The 14,943-nt window shown below is 36.4% G+C and overlaps 2 protein-coding genes across 2 annotated transcripts; both read right to left on the bottom strand.

The window, feature by feature from the left end:
- Positions 1-312: 312 nt before the first annotated feature.
- On the bottom strand, positions 313-9,236 carry LOC110414752 (uncharacterized). Its single transcript, XM_021426156.1, has 8 exons — positions 8,783-9,236; positions 7,588-7,956; positions 7,252-7,511; positions 5,125-5,266; positions 4,549-4,920; positions 4,339-4,470; positions 3,032-3,160; positions 313-2,917 (listed from the first exon to the last, which is right to left on the bottom strand). The coding sequence occupies exons 1-8, from the start codon at positions 8,879-8,881 to the stop codon at positions 602-604; spliced, it is 3,819 nt and encodes a 1,272-aa protein (XP_021281831.1). The 5' UTR covers positions 8,882-9,236; the 3' UTR covers positions 313-601.
- Positions 9,237-11,412: 2,176 nt separating this feature from the next.
- Positions 11,413-14,383, bottom strand: LOC110415136 (Protein kinase superfamily protein). Its single transcript, XM_021426655.2, has 8 exons — positions 14,218-14,383; positions 13,716-13,893; positions 13,338-13,594; positions 13,112-13,238; positions 12,749-13,022; positions 11,942-12,074; positions 11,783-11,869; positions 11,413-11,645 (listed from the first exon to the last, which is right to left on the bottom strand). The coding sequence occupies exons 2-8, from the start codon at positions 13,810-13,812 to the stop codon at positions 11,520-11,522; spliced, it is 1,101 nt and encodes a 366-aa protein (XP_021282330.1). The 5' UTR covers positions 13,813-13,893; positions 14,218-14,383; the 3' UTR covers positions 11,413-11,519.
- Between the last annotated feature and the right edge of the window lie 560 nt (positions 14,384-14,943).

Below are 14,943 nucleotides of genomic sequence, written 5' to 3'. Positions count from 1 at the left end.
ATTATAGTGTTCTGCAGACAATCAACTACATTCTGATTACCAGATCTGTTGTTTAATAAACTTTTCTTATAGGAAGAACGGAAAGGGATGTCATTCCTTACAAGGAGGAAGATTTTCCTGTCAGCAGCAAATCAAGCTCAAAGTCACTTGCGACATGCAAGTCCAATTGCTCCTTGCTCAACAAATCAATATAAGCAATGGATTTATGGATGCTCAAACTCATCTCAAGCAAACCATGTTTAAGCTAAATCAGAATCTGAAGCATTCAAGAACCGAAATTGAAATGGCCACATACCCAAAGAAAATCCAAGAAAACAAAATCTCATACCAGCAAAGCTTCATTACTCGAAAAAACTGACCTCATACAGAAAAGCCCTCAAACATTATATGGCACTCTCCCAACTTTATCTTTCTCTACATTAAATAAAACAATGAGACAAATTGGTAACAATCTACTAAAGAAACTATAAGCTAAAATTGGATTTTCTTTCACAGTAAGATTATTGTATACCGAATTACAAAGTACTCTCAAACTTCAACATTACCGAGCAAGAAGGTAGGGACTAAATTGCCAAACAGTCACCCATACCTAACTACTGTATTAGAAAAACGGAAACCTTATGCCATTACTCGCTGCAAACAAATTGTACTCTTCAATAGTAGTCTCTTTTTTATTGCAAGCATGACCATTTTCAACATGATCTACTGAAAATTGAGAAGAAAGTTCTCCCACAATCTCATCTTTCAAAGGGACAGGATTAGATTTGCATCCTGTTGAAAGCGCCACAGGCCCACCAAAATGGAACAAGGAAAAGCTAGTGTTATCTGTGTGCAATTTGGCAGAGACATCATTTTGCCTACCTTCTCCATTTGCCACTTGTTCTGTTGGATGCAGCCTGCCAGGAACAACCCTCTCTGTGTTAACTTCAGTGAAAGCTTCTTTTGTTGTACCAGGCTTGGAAATCTGAGTTTGCTCCTCTGAATACAAGCCATTGACCTTTGAAACTGGCTGATAAACTGGAACAGGACCAGGATTAAACAGTGGGGTTGCTAAATGCTGCAGAGTGCCATATGGCATGCATAAACGTGAGTTCCCGTTTAAACCATAGCCAAGAGGACCAGCATAAAGATAAGGATTTGGAGGAGGAAAGGGCATTAATCCATTAGCTGGACTAGCTGGCCAAGAAACAGGATTCTGATGGTAGTAACCCATGGTTGAAGGAGCCTGATACACTGGAAATTGTATATGCTGGTTATGCACTGATGTAAACATGCCTTGATGTTGAGAACCCATAACAGCAGTGGGTTTTCCATTGTCAGAATTTTCAGCAGTTTTTGTCAGTGGATTTCCAGGAACTTTGTTCCCTCTACCATCTGGGGTATTTCCAAACAATGCCTGGCTCTCCAGAGCAACCCCTCCATTGACATCCTGTTTTTTATCCATTCCTTTCACCTGAACTTCGGAGATGCCATTTTGATGGCAGACTGAAGTATCTCTCCCCTCTGATTGTTGGCTCGCATCTTCAGAATCTGATGTTGATGAAGATTCCAAGTTTCCATGATTTGAAGAGGAAGTATTGCTATCTCCTTCACTAAGGCATGAAGAGCAGTTATCAGAATTAGAAGTGCTACTCATCATAGAATGAGAAATTCCATTCAAGGAAGGGTTTCTATTGGAACAAATTCCAACTTCCTCATATGCAGCATTCAGCGAAGAGCATTGATCCTGTTGTTCCACATGACAGTCCTCATCCATTGCAATGCTGGAGTTCCTTGATTTGTTAGCTTTGCTATGCTCATGATCAATTTCACCCAAATTTACACTAGCTTCACTGGAGCACGTTTCACCAGATGACTTAACAAAGTTATTATCAGGTCCAGCTCCTTCACTGCAAGTAGATGACCTCAAAGTAATATCTGTATCAGAGTTGCTCCGGGGGTACTTTTTCTGTGCTTCTGTGGGTTCCCAAACTTTCTTGGAATGAAGTGAATCTCGACCGGAAGGATTGGTTCCAGCAATAATTTTATTTTTCAGTTTCCCACAATCTTCACGTATGTAATCTTGTCGATTATACTTGTTACCACGATAGACTTGCTTGGACATATCCATTGCAGATTCTGACTTGCTCACAGATTTGGGCTCTCGACCTACTCTAGTTGCAGAAACATGTGGCTCAATCTTGGCTCTGTATTCATTGTGTTGGCTGCAGCTGCAAGAGTAGAAGTCATATCTGTCAACCCGGCCGTTGGAACACTGAAACTTCTCGGTATACTTAACACCACAATTCCGACCATTGGACTTTGCACTGCTTACCCTTAATTGCCTATTTAATCCATTGATGCTCCTGGAAGGAGCCTCAAAGTTTTCAATCTGATATCTTGGCTCGGGTCTATTAACAGGAGCACTTTCTGAAACAGCAGCAAACCGGCGCCGATCAGACCATTTTGGGGATGGATCAAAAGGACCATCCTTGCGAAATTTCAATCTACGACGTGAAAATTTTGATTGCTCCACTGTAAAAGAGCCATTCCCATCTTTTACTTTTGTTCCTTCTGCATCAGAACTATCAAAAGAGTGATTTTGCAAACTTGAAGTGAAATGCCCATCTAAAAACTGTTCTTCAATGTCTGGAGAACCAGGTCTAGAGACAATAATATCACCTGTGTCACTCACAGAGTCTCTGCAACTAATAGTGATATTTTCTTCAACCTCAATACTAGGTGAAGATTCTTCCTTCGAGACATCAGGAGAAACAGGAGTAATACTTGACTCAGCACATTTTTTTTCTTTCTCCCTTTCTTTTCCTTTCAGTCTCTCCTTTCTCCTGAGTTTTTTCTCTCGTTCTTTTGTTCTTTTCCTCTCCTTGCGTTCTTCTTCTTCACGTTTTTCTTTCTCTTCTTCTTCAAGAAGCTTCATCTGTAGAAATCATGTAGTGTTAGAAATATTTATCAAAAAATACAGAATAACCTCTAATAATTATCTAAAAGCAGAAAGGAAAACCTATCCTGAAGTATCACCAATTATTCAGACCTGTTTTTCCAATGTAATAATTTCCTTGCATGCAACATGAACGCGTTCTTCCAGCAGCTTTAATGCAAGACAAACAAAGATACTGTGTGCGTTCTGGCGTGCTGTTCCTTCCCTAAAAGCCTTTTCAACCTGAATTCAAAATGGACAAATCGTATATTTTAGCAATAAGGAGAACACAAACAATGGACTTGTATGTTTGCTGTTCCACAACCACAAGAAGCACTAAAATAAAGTCCAAGTTCTAGAAGTACTCAAATCTAATTCATTGTAACTCTTGTGATTCAATTATTTAAAATCTTTTAAGACTCAGTTAATCACACGTATAAGAAAACCTTTTCTTTGAATTTTTCCAGATATAATACCAATCATCTATATCAAAACAAAGGACTAAAATATGTAGCCTTAAATTTGAACTCATTAGCCTTGATTGCAGATGACCTCACTTAAATTATAGGTCCCATATCTTTTCTCCCAGCATTTCACTCTGAAACTTGGATTGACTCACTCTTCGTCACCAGGCAACCACTGGTGTTCTTTATAAATTACCGCCAGAAAACATCTTCATTTTAGCCAGTACAAAATGCGCTACTGCCTCTGTATTAACATGAATCTGAGTTAAGGAAATGAAGTTAAGCACCTCTGCGGAATTTGTTTGACAATTTCAAAACAACTAAATGGCAGGTGTACAGTTGCCTCCAAACAGATACTTAACAGGATGGAAGTTAGCAAGGTTGGCCTCATACTTGTCTCAAGAAATATTTTTCCCCATTTCTAGGTCATGTATCATTGCTTACATAGAAAACCAATTACTTTTCCTCCCTCCAGCCAAGTATCTACAGTATTATGAACATCCGATGGAAATCTTTTTCAAAGTTATTATAATCTTCCCAACTTTATGTATCACTCATATGGGTGTTTCCTGGTTATCAAGTTCAAAACTTAAGTTCAATTCTTCTCAAAGTTTAACCCAAGACAAATTTTCATTAATCGTTAGTCCTGCTTCTCTAAAGCACAACATTAAACAACAAAAACCATTTTAATATAAACAGAGATTCTGTCAAAAATAATGAAATTTTCTACACTTATAACTCACCTGCTGCTAATTAGCACATCAAGTCATTAATATACAACTGTTTTTTGTTACCTCCCTACTGATCCCATTCTTCTACACACACAAGGGTTTTAATTATTGAACGGAAATAATAGAATCCCACAGATGATTTTTTTTTAACTAAACAATCGAAAAAAAATGGCACGCATGTTGCAAGACTATAAAGCACAACAAGGTTGAAAAGATTTGAAGATACCTGTTCTTTAAAAATAACAGTTGCTGCATCAAGAAGAAACTCTCGAGCAAGTTCAGGACTCTTCGCATGCTTTTGGGGACGGGAGCATTCTCCATCGAGCTCATTTCCATCCTTGTCCATGGAATCATCATCCTGAAAAGATGAGCTAAAAGTTCAACATCACTATTATCCAAACAACTTCGTTTATAAGCCTCACAAAGTTTGAACTACCTCCTCTTCCTCAGCCTCTTCAGCATGCTCAAAAAACCTTCTGATACTTTCCCCCCTTGTGATTGTAACATAACCATCTCCAACTACAAGCCTGCAATGCACACATTGTTGGCCCTTTAATGCATGGGCTTTTACAGAAAGCTCAGAGCAGCGGCCATCCAATTTCCAGGCCCTCAGGGTGATATAACATGCACTCAAGCCACCAAGATCCAGGCCATTGACTTGAACACTTCCATTCATGCCAACATTTTCAAATTCCATAATATCTGATTTTCCTTCCCCAGTTCCAACTGCCCATTCAAAGTGGTGGTAGGTTCCAACAGTGTCCGCAAAAGTTTGGCACCAATCAGCTTGGACTGTGTCATCAGATACCTGGGCCAGTAGTAAAGAAAAATGTTGCAAGTCATATATATTTTGAAAATTCTCACAAGTTGTTCAATAAATTATGACTAAAGCAGTCAAATTGTAATTTCAGCCATTCTTTATAAACAAGTAGATCAAAAGATGAACATATGATAGTATCATAACAACAGCCATGAAAATGTGAACATATGGTTAAATATATGGATGAAGCACCTCATACAAAAAGGCTGTATCTGCAACACAAAACCAACTAGTGCATCGAGGTTCTCTACGCAAGCGTTTTAGCTCTTTCAGCTCCTTGAACTCACGGATAACATTTCTTCTGCAATCTCTGCAAAATCTCTTGCTGTCAAACCTGTGACAGAGATGCAAATGTGAGATCTATACAAACAATAGAGAGCAGAAGTCTACAGGCATGTCGTAAAGACAGATAAGCAGAAGTGGTCAAGGCAGATGCCAAACTTTTGCAGCCATTCCAGTCCATTTAATGTCTCATTTTCATTGTTCAAAAGAAATCATCTCCATGTTAAGTTTTTTCATACTAAAGGAGGCTACAAATTTTACTTTATCAATATCTCTTTAAGTATATCCCCCCATCCCACCCTTTATACAGCCTCCATTCATATGCACTCCTCTACAAAAACACCTTTTCAACATCTACATCTTGTTTTTATATGACAAATTTCGTTATCAGTGCTTGTTTAATTTTTTGCTCTAATGCTTATAGTTCTATCCTACAAACACCAGTGATGACACTCATTAGTCAGAAACTTTACCTAGTTTATCTCATAAAAGTGTAATTTCTTAGTTAGCAACATTTGACTCCACCACAACCATGAAGATTTACAGAATTGAAAAAGTAACAAGGATAATAAGCATGACAGCAATCATATAGGGAAAGCAATCCATTAAAGAAAGTCCACATGGTTGAGTAAACAAAAAAATAAATTTATAGGCCTGTTGTTCCTTGGAAAAAAAACTGACGCAAACAGTGTATGCATCTTTCACTACCCATAATTCCAGGGACCTCAGATTCCAACTTACCCCCTAGTCCATCTTCCATAAGAATAACTTTCAACTATAAACATTGAAACAAAGCATACATATTTGAGATACCTTCTGTTAAAATACAATTTCCCTGTCTCCTCACAATCACTTGTAGCAGGGTGCTGTTTTGGATTTATGGTAACAAGGAAAAGAGTAACGTCAACTTAATCAGATCTTTTCTCTTGTTTTTTCGTTTGATCACTAGAACTGGACAGCCTACAGTTGAGTATTCAGGGGAAAGAACAAAAAAAAATCATTGACTTTCAAGAGAGGGAAAGAGACAGAGATATATAGTACTCATTAACTGTTTATAAGTCCAGGTTCTAAGATCAGATTGTTTTGATTCTCTAAAATTCTGATCTCCTTCAATATAGAAAAGTCTTGCCCAACATCAGTCATTCTCATTATCCACTACTTAATATCTTGATTAAAGACCATTTAGAGATGTCATTTTTTAGGGTTTACTCTCCCTCCAAAGGAAGCAGCACTCAGTTATTGCAGGTTTCTTACTAATTTATGCCTTCAAAGCTTCTAGGAACTGATGATTCTTACAAGGTTGGACTTTCTGTTCCTTAATGGTTTCATATCATGCTTGAAAGCCAGAAAGAAAGAATAAATCCCAAATTCTAGGTCAACGCAAGTTTATAGGAGTACTAGTATTATATCTTCTAATTACTAAACTCTGTAAATTGTAGCGGGATTCTTATAGATGACCAAAATGTATTCAAAATAAGGCTCTAAAGTTACACCACTGTATGAAAGAACCAACTCATTGAAAGATGAAGAAGAGACTGCTTTCCTAAAGTTAATGCCACAGCTAAGTCAACCGACAAAAAGATAAAAACTCAGTCCCTTGTATGTTAACATTTCAAGCATCTTGGATAGTAAATTGAATAATATCTTTTCTCCAATCTGAAAAATGGAGTTTCATTTCCTCCCTTCATGGCTCATCACAAGTTTTATTTTAATACTTATCCATTTAAAACACCTACACTCTCATAGCTAGGAAATCAGATACTCGACAGCTAAATTTACTTCACAGAGCTAGTCAGTTTTCAACTAGGAGAAGAACACAGACTACAGCTTTTGAAGGCACACAAATGAAACTTTCATGTCTTTGATACCATCAAACAAAACTTTTGTCCTCTTCATAGTACTGACACTCCCACCACTAGCCTTCTACTTCTTACTCCAAACAAAGTTTGATCAATGACCATCAAACTTCATACCTTTCATCAGCTTAACAATATAACAAATGAAATATATTCAACCACAGAGGAGCTACAAACACACCTGTACATAAGCCTCTCAATAAAATCATCCTCCTTCATTCTTAAGAGAGACTGCCGAGTTTCTTCTCCAAGAGCTGACCAGAAATCCACCAAGGTGTCACAAGAAAGCCTGGCAGTGTGCAGCGCACATGTTTCTCTTGTTCCATGTCCTCTGCCATAACTAGCAATTCCTTGGCTTATCCAACCCCGACCTCCCCCACCACAAGCATCAGGATAAAGCAATTCACGCTCCCGTTCCCTTGCACGTGCACTGTCAAACACCTGATTCAATTGCAACATCAACAACTAGACGAAAAGGGAAAACACAAGCAGAGAAAACAATTTGATCAGCACGAACATTTTGGAGTCCCTTGAGTGACTTTGAGCACAAATAACAGTCAAGAAGAGTAAGTGACCCATCACGAGTTGTGGTCAAACCTCCCCAAGGATGAACAGATGGATCTTGAATTTCATCTTGCGACCCATTTGTCATACTCAATCCACCATCACTTAGGTTTTTTGAGACTCCTGACCTGTTGTAATGAAGGTTAGCAGCTATTCCCTCCTGCTGCAAGGATTTTCCATACATGACAATCTGCAAAAAACCTTCGAGCAGTAGCCCATTACATCTGGAGCAGTACATGTTCTTGCGAGCTTGTTCAAAGAGGGTTTGTTTATCAATTCTAAGGAGCTCCTGCCGGGCTTGGAATGACAGCTCACTCCAAAACTACAACATAAAAGCATAGCTTTTTGTTAGTAACCAATGAAAAAGATGCAAACCAAATCAATAGACCATGCATTTATAAAACATGTCAGCTATTAAATTGCATAATCAACAGTATCCCCCTTTCCTGGTACATATGGAGAGTGGAGACATGCTATGTTAGCTCTCACCTATCTCATACACCCCGTCTCTTCCTATCCCCAGGACTCAAACCTGTGATCTCTTAGTTGGAGTTTCATATTCTAACCATTTGGTGTCCCCTTGGGCAAGCACTATCCATATTTGCTAATGGCAGACAAGCACCAATCCTTGAATTCCCAATTCCTCAATCACCTACCCTTACTTCTGATAGCCCAAAAGAAAAAGGGACCATAGAAAATGGCTGAAAGCCACATTGAGCTCAATAAAGAGTAAAAACAATCATTAAGAACCGACAGTAAGGAAGTTAATTATCAAATTTCTAATTCTTATTTCTTCCATTACTCGATTCAAAACCAGGAATAGCACTATAACATCAGTGCCTTAGCTCCCAACAAGATTAGCCAACTAATGTCTAACGTCTCTAAGCAAGGCAGATGTCATTGAACAACAAATCCAATATTAGAATCCAAATTGGCACATAATCAACACTATAAATTCTGTAAACTGGATCTGATAAAAGAAAAAAAAAATTCAATAAATTACGATCCAATCCCAACTAAAACTACCCATCAGAATAAACAAAAAACCCAATCCAAAACAGTGATCCAATCCAATTCAATTAAAATAATTAATCACCAAAAAAATCAACAAAAATACAAAAAAATTGAATAAAATGAAAACCGAATACCTTCTGGAGTTGATTGTAGCTAACATCATCGCTCTGCTTAGACCAAAACCCAAATGAGGCATTACTATATTGCTCATTTCTTTGCGCTAATCCTGGCATCCTTTGATTCTTCAAACTCTCTTTGATTTATAACTATTTACCAATCCTTCCATTCCTGCCCTTCAATTCTGTTTTATTTTACCGATCCAAAAGAACAACCGATTCAATCGGATTCGACAAAAACGCAAACAAAAATGTAATTCAAAGATCGTTAAAATGATGATTGGGTGGTTTGGTTTTTCTTCTGGGATCTAAACCGGATTGAATTTCCGAGAGAGATCGACGAGAGAAAAGAACATTTATAGAGTGGGTTTTGGGGGGTTGATGACGATGATCAGATTTGGTGCTGCGTTTTTTTTTTAATTTATTTATATATATTTATAGTTGTAAGAGAAAATCAGAAAGGAAGGATTTTGGGGCTGCTTGTTTGGCCGTGGGGATGGGGAAGGGGAAAAACGGTTAAAATGGAAACAGACTGTTTACATTACCATTTTTTTTGTTTTTAACTCTGTGAGGTAAAAACAGAAAATAACACACTGTGTGTTTTTTTATTATTATTATTATTATTATTTGTTATAAACTTTACAAAAAAATGTAAGTAATGATTTAATATTAGATTAAACTACCAAAAAAAACACAAAGTGTAGAATAAAATAAAAATTATTTTTTAAATAGACAAATAAAATCAATTACTACCATATTTGGTATTTTGAGGTGATTGGAAATAAGCTTTGACTTATTAGAGTTTAAAGCGGTTTATTGCAATTAATTAGGTGGTAAAAATGAGTTACATTTGCCAATTAGATATTTACTTATACATTTATTTTTCTTGTTTAGCACATGATAAAAAAAAAAGTATTGACACTTGAGCATAGAAAACAGGCCATAAATAATTTTATATATAAAAAAATTTACCACAAATATTTAATAGGTCGTATGGTCATCTCATGTAGATATTTCATCATAAAAGTAATTTCTGAACAAAATAATTACTTTATAAATAAATATGATAAATGTGAAATAATGACGACATAAATTGTCCGTTTTTATTTTTCACGCAATGTAAAAAGTTCATTAAACCCCCAAAAAAAATAGAAAAAAGCTAATTGTCTTTTTCTAAAATGACAAAAATGGCCTCTTCTGCCAGGGTTTGCGGACACTGTGTAATCTGAAGACCGAAGACTGAAGACAGGTCCAAAGCTACGCCGTTTGGCGAGGGCTAAAGCAATTAACGTGCGCCGGTGAGCGAACCGTTGGGCCTGCTGGGGTAGCAAATCAGGGGGAAAGAAAAAAAGTCTACTCAGACAGTGCATAGTCATTTCTCAATGTTAATACCGAATCAATATCTTCCACGTACGTCTTTGTCAGATGGGATGGATTTCTGCAAACATCCAATGGACCCAGTCCCCCCTTTATTTAATATTTATTTATTTTAGTTATTGTCGGCGAAATAATAGGCTAGTTTGAAATTTTGCAATCTAGGGATCTCAAAAAGTTAATTTAAGCTTTGTCTACCACTTTGTTTTTTTCTCTCAAAATAAAAAAAAAATTGTGTGAATATCAAGGTATCATGCTTGGTTGCAAATTAGGTATTAAAAATAATATTCAAATTCATTTTCGTCAATAAAAGCAAAAACTAAATAATAATGAAAAAATAGAAAAAAATATTACAAGCAATGTTGTTTGTTTGTCGAGAAAGTGTTGTCATCTTTCATTTTATAGTTTAGATGAGGCAGATGTTGTCATTTTATTAAAAGATGACATCATTATTGAATTTGCAATTTAGCACGAAATATTTAGAAGATTATCTTAAATCCTTATACTATTAAGAAGCTTCTAATTATAACAATAATAATGGAACTTGTCAAATTCTTATAATTTTTTTTCTTTTTTATATAATATAAAAAAGGGTCAACAGCTTAAAGACAACATGAGGTTAAAAGGAAAGAGAAAAAAGGGGGCAGCGGTTGCCCGTTAGGATCCAACTCCAAGGGCCACAAATTAGGCCCAGCTAATTTTCTTTTAGTTTTTTAATTAATTTAAATTAATTTTTTTTTAAAATGATTATAATTTGATAATATAGTAAAATACAGTTTTAATTCAAATTACGTTTAATTTAAATCGAAAATAACTCAAAAGTAAAATAATGCGATATCCGATTTAATCCAACTTAAAGTAATTTAAAATTTAAAATGAAAATATTTGCAATAATTTGAACTGAAATTAGTTGAAATTTGAAACTGACTTCAAATTTAAAATATCCAAACATGTTTTTATATCCAAAATTTTTAATAAATAAAGTTATTTTCAAATTAAATAATGGTTAAGATAAAAAGAAGTTGTTGAAAATAAATGAAGGAAACATGTAAAGAGATATAAGAAAAATTTTATATATAAAAAGAAAAAAATCTGTTAGGGTTCTTATTATAATATGAGGTGGGGTGAAGAAATTTAAAATCCATGATTAGTTTGGGTTTATCAGGTTCAAAACTTGGGAGTTGGAGCATTCAAGAAGTAACAACAAAAGCAAGAAGACAAGAGTAGAATGCAGATTTAATCTCCAAGAAATGGTCCTTCTGGTTCTGGGGGGAGTATAATTGATTGGAAAATGGACTTGATTGTGTAATGAGATTACAAAACATGAGGAAAGAGTTACAAGTACATGAGCCTCACTACTGGTTTTCAGGTCAGATATATATTATGCTTGAGACTCTGCTCCTGCTGGTTTTGCATTGAGAAGAGGCTGAATAGCTTTGACAACAATTGTCATGTTTGGCCGGAAGTCTGCCTCGTACTGGACACAAAGTGCTGCAACTGCTGCTAGCTGAGATATCCAAATAATAATATATAAAAAACAATGATACCACTAAATGGCAAGTCAATCATTGCTAGGAAAAGTTAACTGCAGTGTGAAAAACCAGCTGGTCATATGGAAAATAATGCAGCAGAAGAGACAACAACCTTGGCAATTGCCTTTGGTGGGTAGTCATTGTTAAGCTTGGGATCCACACATTGCTTAACCTTGTCCTCACTCAATCTTGGAGTTGCCTGCGTTATGTAAAAGTGAGTCAAGAGGCACATCTAATGGGCCAGGAGATACAAATAGGAAAAGAAACACACCCAAGTAACAAGACTCTGTTGTCCTTTCGGCATTGTATGGTCTACTGGTTTTCTCCCTGTCAAGAGCTCTAGAAGAACAACTCCGAAACTGTATACATCACTTTTCTGTGTTATCTGCCCTGTCATAGCATACCTAAACAGAAAAGAAAGAAAGTTAGAATGAATACTGGGAGAAATAATGGTCATTGTACAAGACAACAGGCAACTGTAATTTACTACGGGGAATCTGTTCGAGTCTCTGAACAGAAAGAACGTTGAAGCAAAAGATTTCATTACTTGTGGCAATAACATGAATCAGATACTAGATAGAATTCCGTGTACGATATCACTAATTTCATTGTTTGAAAATGATAAAAGCAACTTCTGCAGACACAGAAAATTTTCAAGGTCATGGTTCCTGGAACGACTTGTATCTTAGTTTTGGAACATTGGATGTTGAAATTGAAAAAGGGTTGCAACCAGAGATGGTATATGCACAAATGCATAAGAATCACAAAATGGGTGCCTAGTGTAGATAAGCATAGAAAATCTGTTCCTGACTAGAAGTGATTCTAAATTTCATAAATCTTTAGAGTTATAACTTTGTGGTGATTTATCAGAGGATCAAAGATAAAAATGAAGGTACCCTATAACTCTAGCACTCAAGAAGATAATCTGTCTTGGTTTCATTTCAATGAAATAATCTGCAAGCATGCTAAGTTTTAAAAACTTAAATCAGTTTATGTATAGGTGCAGACCCGGCCATAATTAGGCTTCTTTGGCACTTTATAGTTGTAAACAGATTAAAATGCTGATTACAAGACTTACTCTGGGGCATGGTACCCAAATGTACCCAAGACTCTAGTCGAATGTAGTCGAGCAGCTGTGTCAGAAGATTGATTTGTCAAGTTGAAATCGGCAATTTTGGCCATGAAGTCATCAAAAAGAAGGACATTGCTTGATCTGACATCACGATGAACTATTGAAGGCTGAACTTTCTCATGCAAATATTCAAGACCTTTTGCCGCACCATAGGCAACTTTAACTCTTTGGTTCCAGGTAAGAACTGGACCTGGTTCAGCTCCTTGTACACCTTTCCTACCTGATAAAGAAAAAATACTGAAAATGAACAAAAATCTCATACCGTCAACAAAAGAAAAGCAAAAAGATGAATGACGAAACAGTGCTTACCATGTAATACATCATGTAAAGAACCCATTGTCGCGTACTGATATACCAAGATTCGGTTATTTGCTTCCAAACAATAACCCATCAACTCCACAAAATGTTCATGTTTAAGTCTTGAAACTACTGATAACTGCAAATTCATGGTAGCAATAACATGGGATCATAATCAAACTCCACGCAGATCACCTTAATAGTGGAAAGAAAAGCGTTTTATGTGTCTCACTCTCACCTGTGCTCCAAAATCAGAGTCTGGTTCTTGCGAAGAACTAGTATCCAGCTTCTTTATTGCTGCATCCTGACCATTACTTAACTTTGCATAGAAAACTCGGCCATAAGAACCTTCTCCGATCAAAGCCTTTGTGCCAAAGTTACCAGTCATCCTATTTAACTCATCCAATGTCATAGCTGGAATTTCAATTGGTAGGACTTTTTGAGGAGCCCCACTTTTAACCACATTGGAAGCCTTTGGCTCTCCTCTCCCACTGCCTGTAAACATACCATTATAAGGATTTGAAAACCATTTTCTTGACTCTTGAGAGGCTAAGAAGAATGGAAAAACAGAACAAATAAAGCTCCAAATGTTAAACAGATAAGCTAAAGCAATTACCAGCGCCACCGAATTGGTTTCCTCCTCTAGGTGGGGCTGTATATTGGCTTGCAGGTGGGCCGTTGGGTTCCTCCTCCGCACCTCCGCAGCAGAACATAGCTCAGGATGTTGAAACCTCCCAACTTTCATGCAGTGAAAAGGACTCCTTTATCAATTCAATGCAAAATCAAATCTTTTCCTGCATGGGAAAAAAATGAAACAATATTATATTTTAAGCTTTTCAGGGTTAACCTAACGGTCATCGTCTAAGGAGCCTGAGGGTGATGTCCAAGGTTCAATCACCATCCCCTTGGAATTTTCCTCAAATTTAATAAAAACAATCAGACTTGAAATGCTGCTTGGGATTTTGTTAAAATGAACAGATAGCAGCAACATATACATGCAAGCAATGATCATAATCAATTGTCAATGCATGTATGATTCATTTGATTGCAAAATCAAATGTCCCACTATTTCAGATAAAAAAAAAAAAACAAACAGCATCAAAGCATTACAAACATACCTGAAAGTCTGTGATCTGATCAACCCAAGAAGGTTAAACGAACAAAACAAAGCTATGGAAAGTTGGATTGACACAGAAAGAGATAACAGAGAAAAATGCAAAAACAGATACAGAACTTTATAGGAAACAGAAAAGTGAAGGTCGTTTCAACTTTTTTTTTCCCTTCTTTTCTGTTTGTTCCCCCATGCTCTGTAATGGCTCTGCATTGGAACAGACACACATGTTTCCCCTGTTTTCCGAGAAACTCGGGTCTCTCATAGTTTAACCGTTAAAACACACCTACTTCTACGTGCATTCACGTCTGCACGTCTCTAAACTAAACTTATATTTTCTATTCTCTATTAATGTATTCTTTTTCGTTTTTATGCTAATCGAATGGTCCTTGATTTGCAATTTTGCATGATCAATGTCGTGAGGTAACTCAATGATAGTCATGCAATGAATTCCTGATCAGAAACATGGGTCCAAGTCCTCCTCCTCCCAAATTGTAATTATCAAGGAAAAAGCCTTATGAAGTGCATGATCATGATCTTCCTTTTGGATTTGTTGGATTTATCAGTCTAAACCTGGACTGTCCATCTTTACTAATTGGATTTGCTGGATACATACATGTGATGGGATGGAGACATGGAACTATGCATGGCAAGTCACCTTTCAAATTTCAATCTTTCCATGTCAACGGTCCAAGGTTTCTTAATGATTAACAAAGGGTTTTAGATTATTAAA

The sequence above is a fragment of the Theobroma umbraticum genome, unplaced genomic scaffold (genome assembly GCF_002168275.2).
Source record: "Theobroma umbraticum cultivar Fairchild unplaced genomic scaffold, ASM216827v3 scaffold_147.0, whole genome shotgun sequence".
NCBI lineage: Eukaryota > Viridiplantae > Streptophyta > Magnoliopsida > Malvales > Malvaceae > Theobroma > Theobroma umbraticum.
Note: the sequence above shows the minus strand (reverse complement) of the source record. Positions and strands in the feature narration are given on the sequence as shown.

Bases quoted from the DNA above. Each gene is read 5' to 3' on its own strand.
- LOC110415136 (XM_021426655.2), bottom strand. From the start codon at position 13,812: ATGTTCTGCTGCGGAGGTGCGGAGGAGGAACCCAACGGCCCACCTGCA. The intron at 13,239-13,337 runs GTGAGAGTGAGA...ATGAATTTGCAG, and splicing joins ACTCTGATTTTGGAGCACAG to TTATCAGTAGTTTCAAGACT. The intron at 13,023-13,111 runs GTAAGCACTGTT...TTTCTTTATCAG, and splicing joins TTTACATGATGTATTACATG to GTAGGAAAGGTGTACAAGGA.
- LOC110414752 (XM_021426156.1), bottom strand. From the start codon at position 8,881: ATGCCAGGATTAGCGCAAAGAAATGAGCAATATAGTAATGCCTCATTT. The intron at 7,512-7,587 runs GTTCGTGCTGAT...CAATTGAATCAG, and splicing joins CACTCAAGGGACTCCAAAAT to GTGTTTGACAGTGCACGTGC. The intron at 4,921-5,124 runs GTGCTTCATCCA...CTACTGGCCCAG, and splicing joins ATACAGCCTTTTTGTATGAG to GTATCTGATGACACAGTCCA.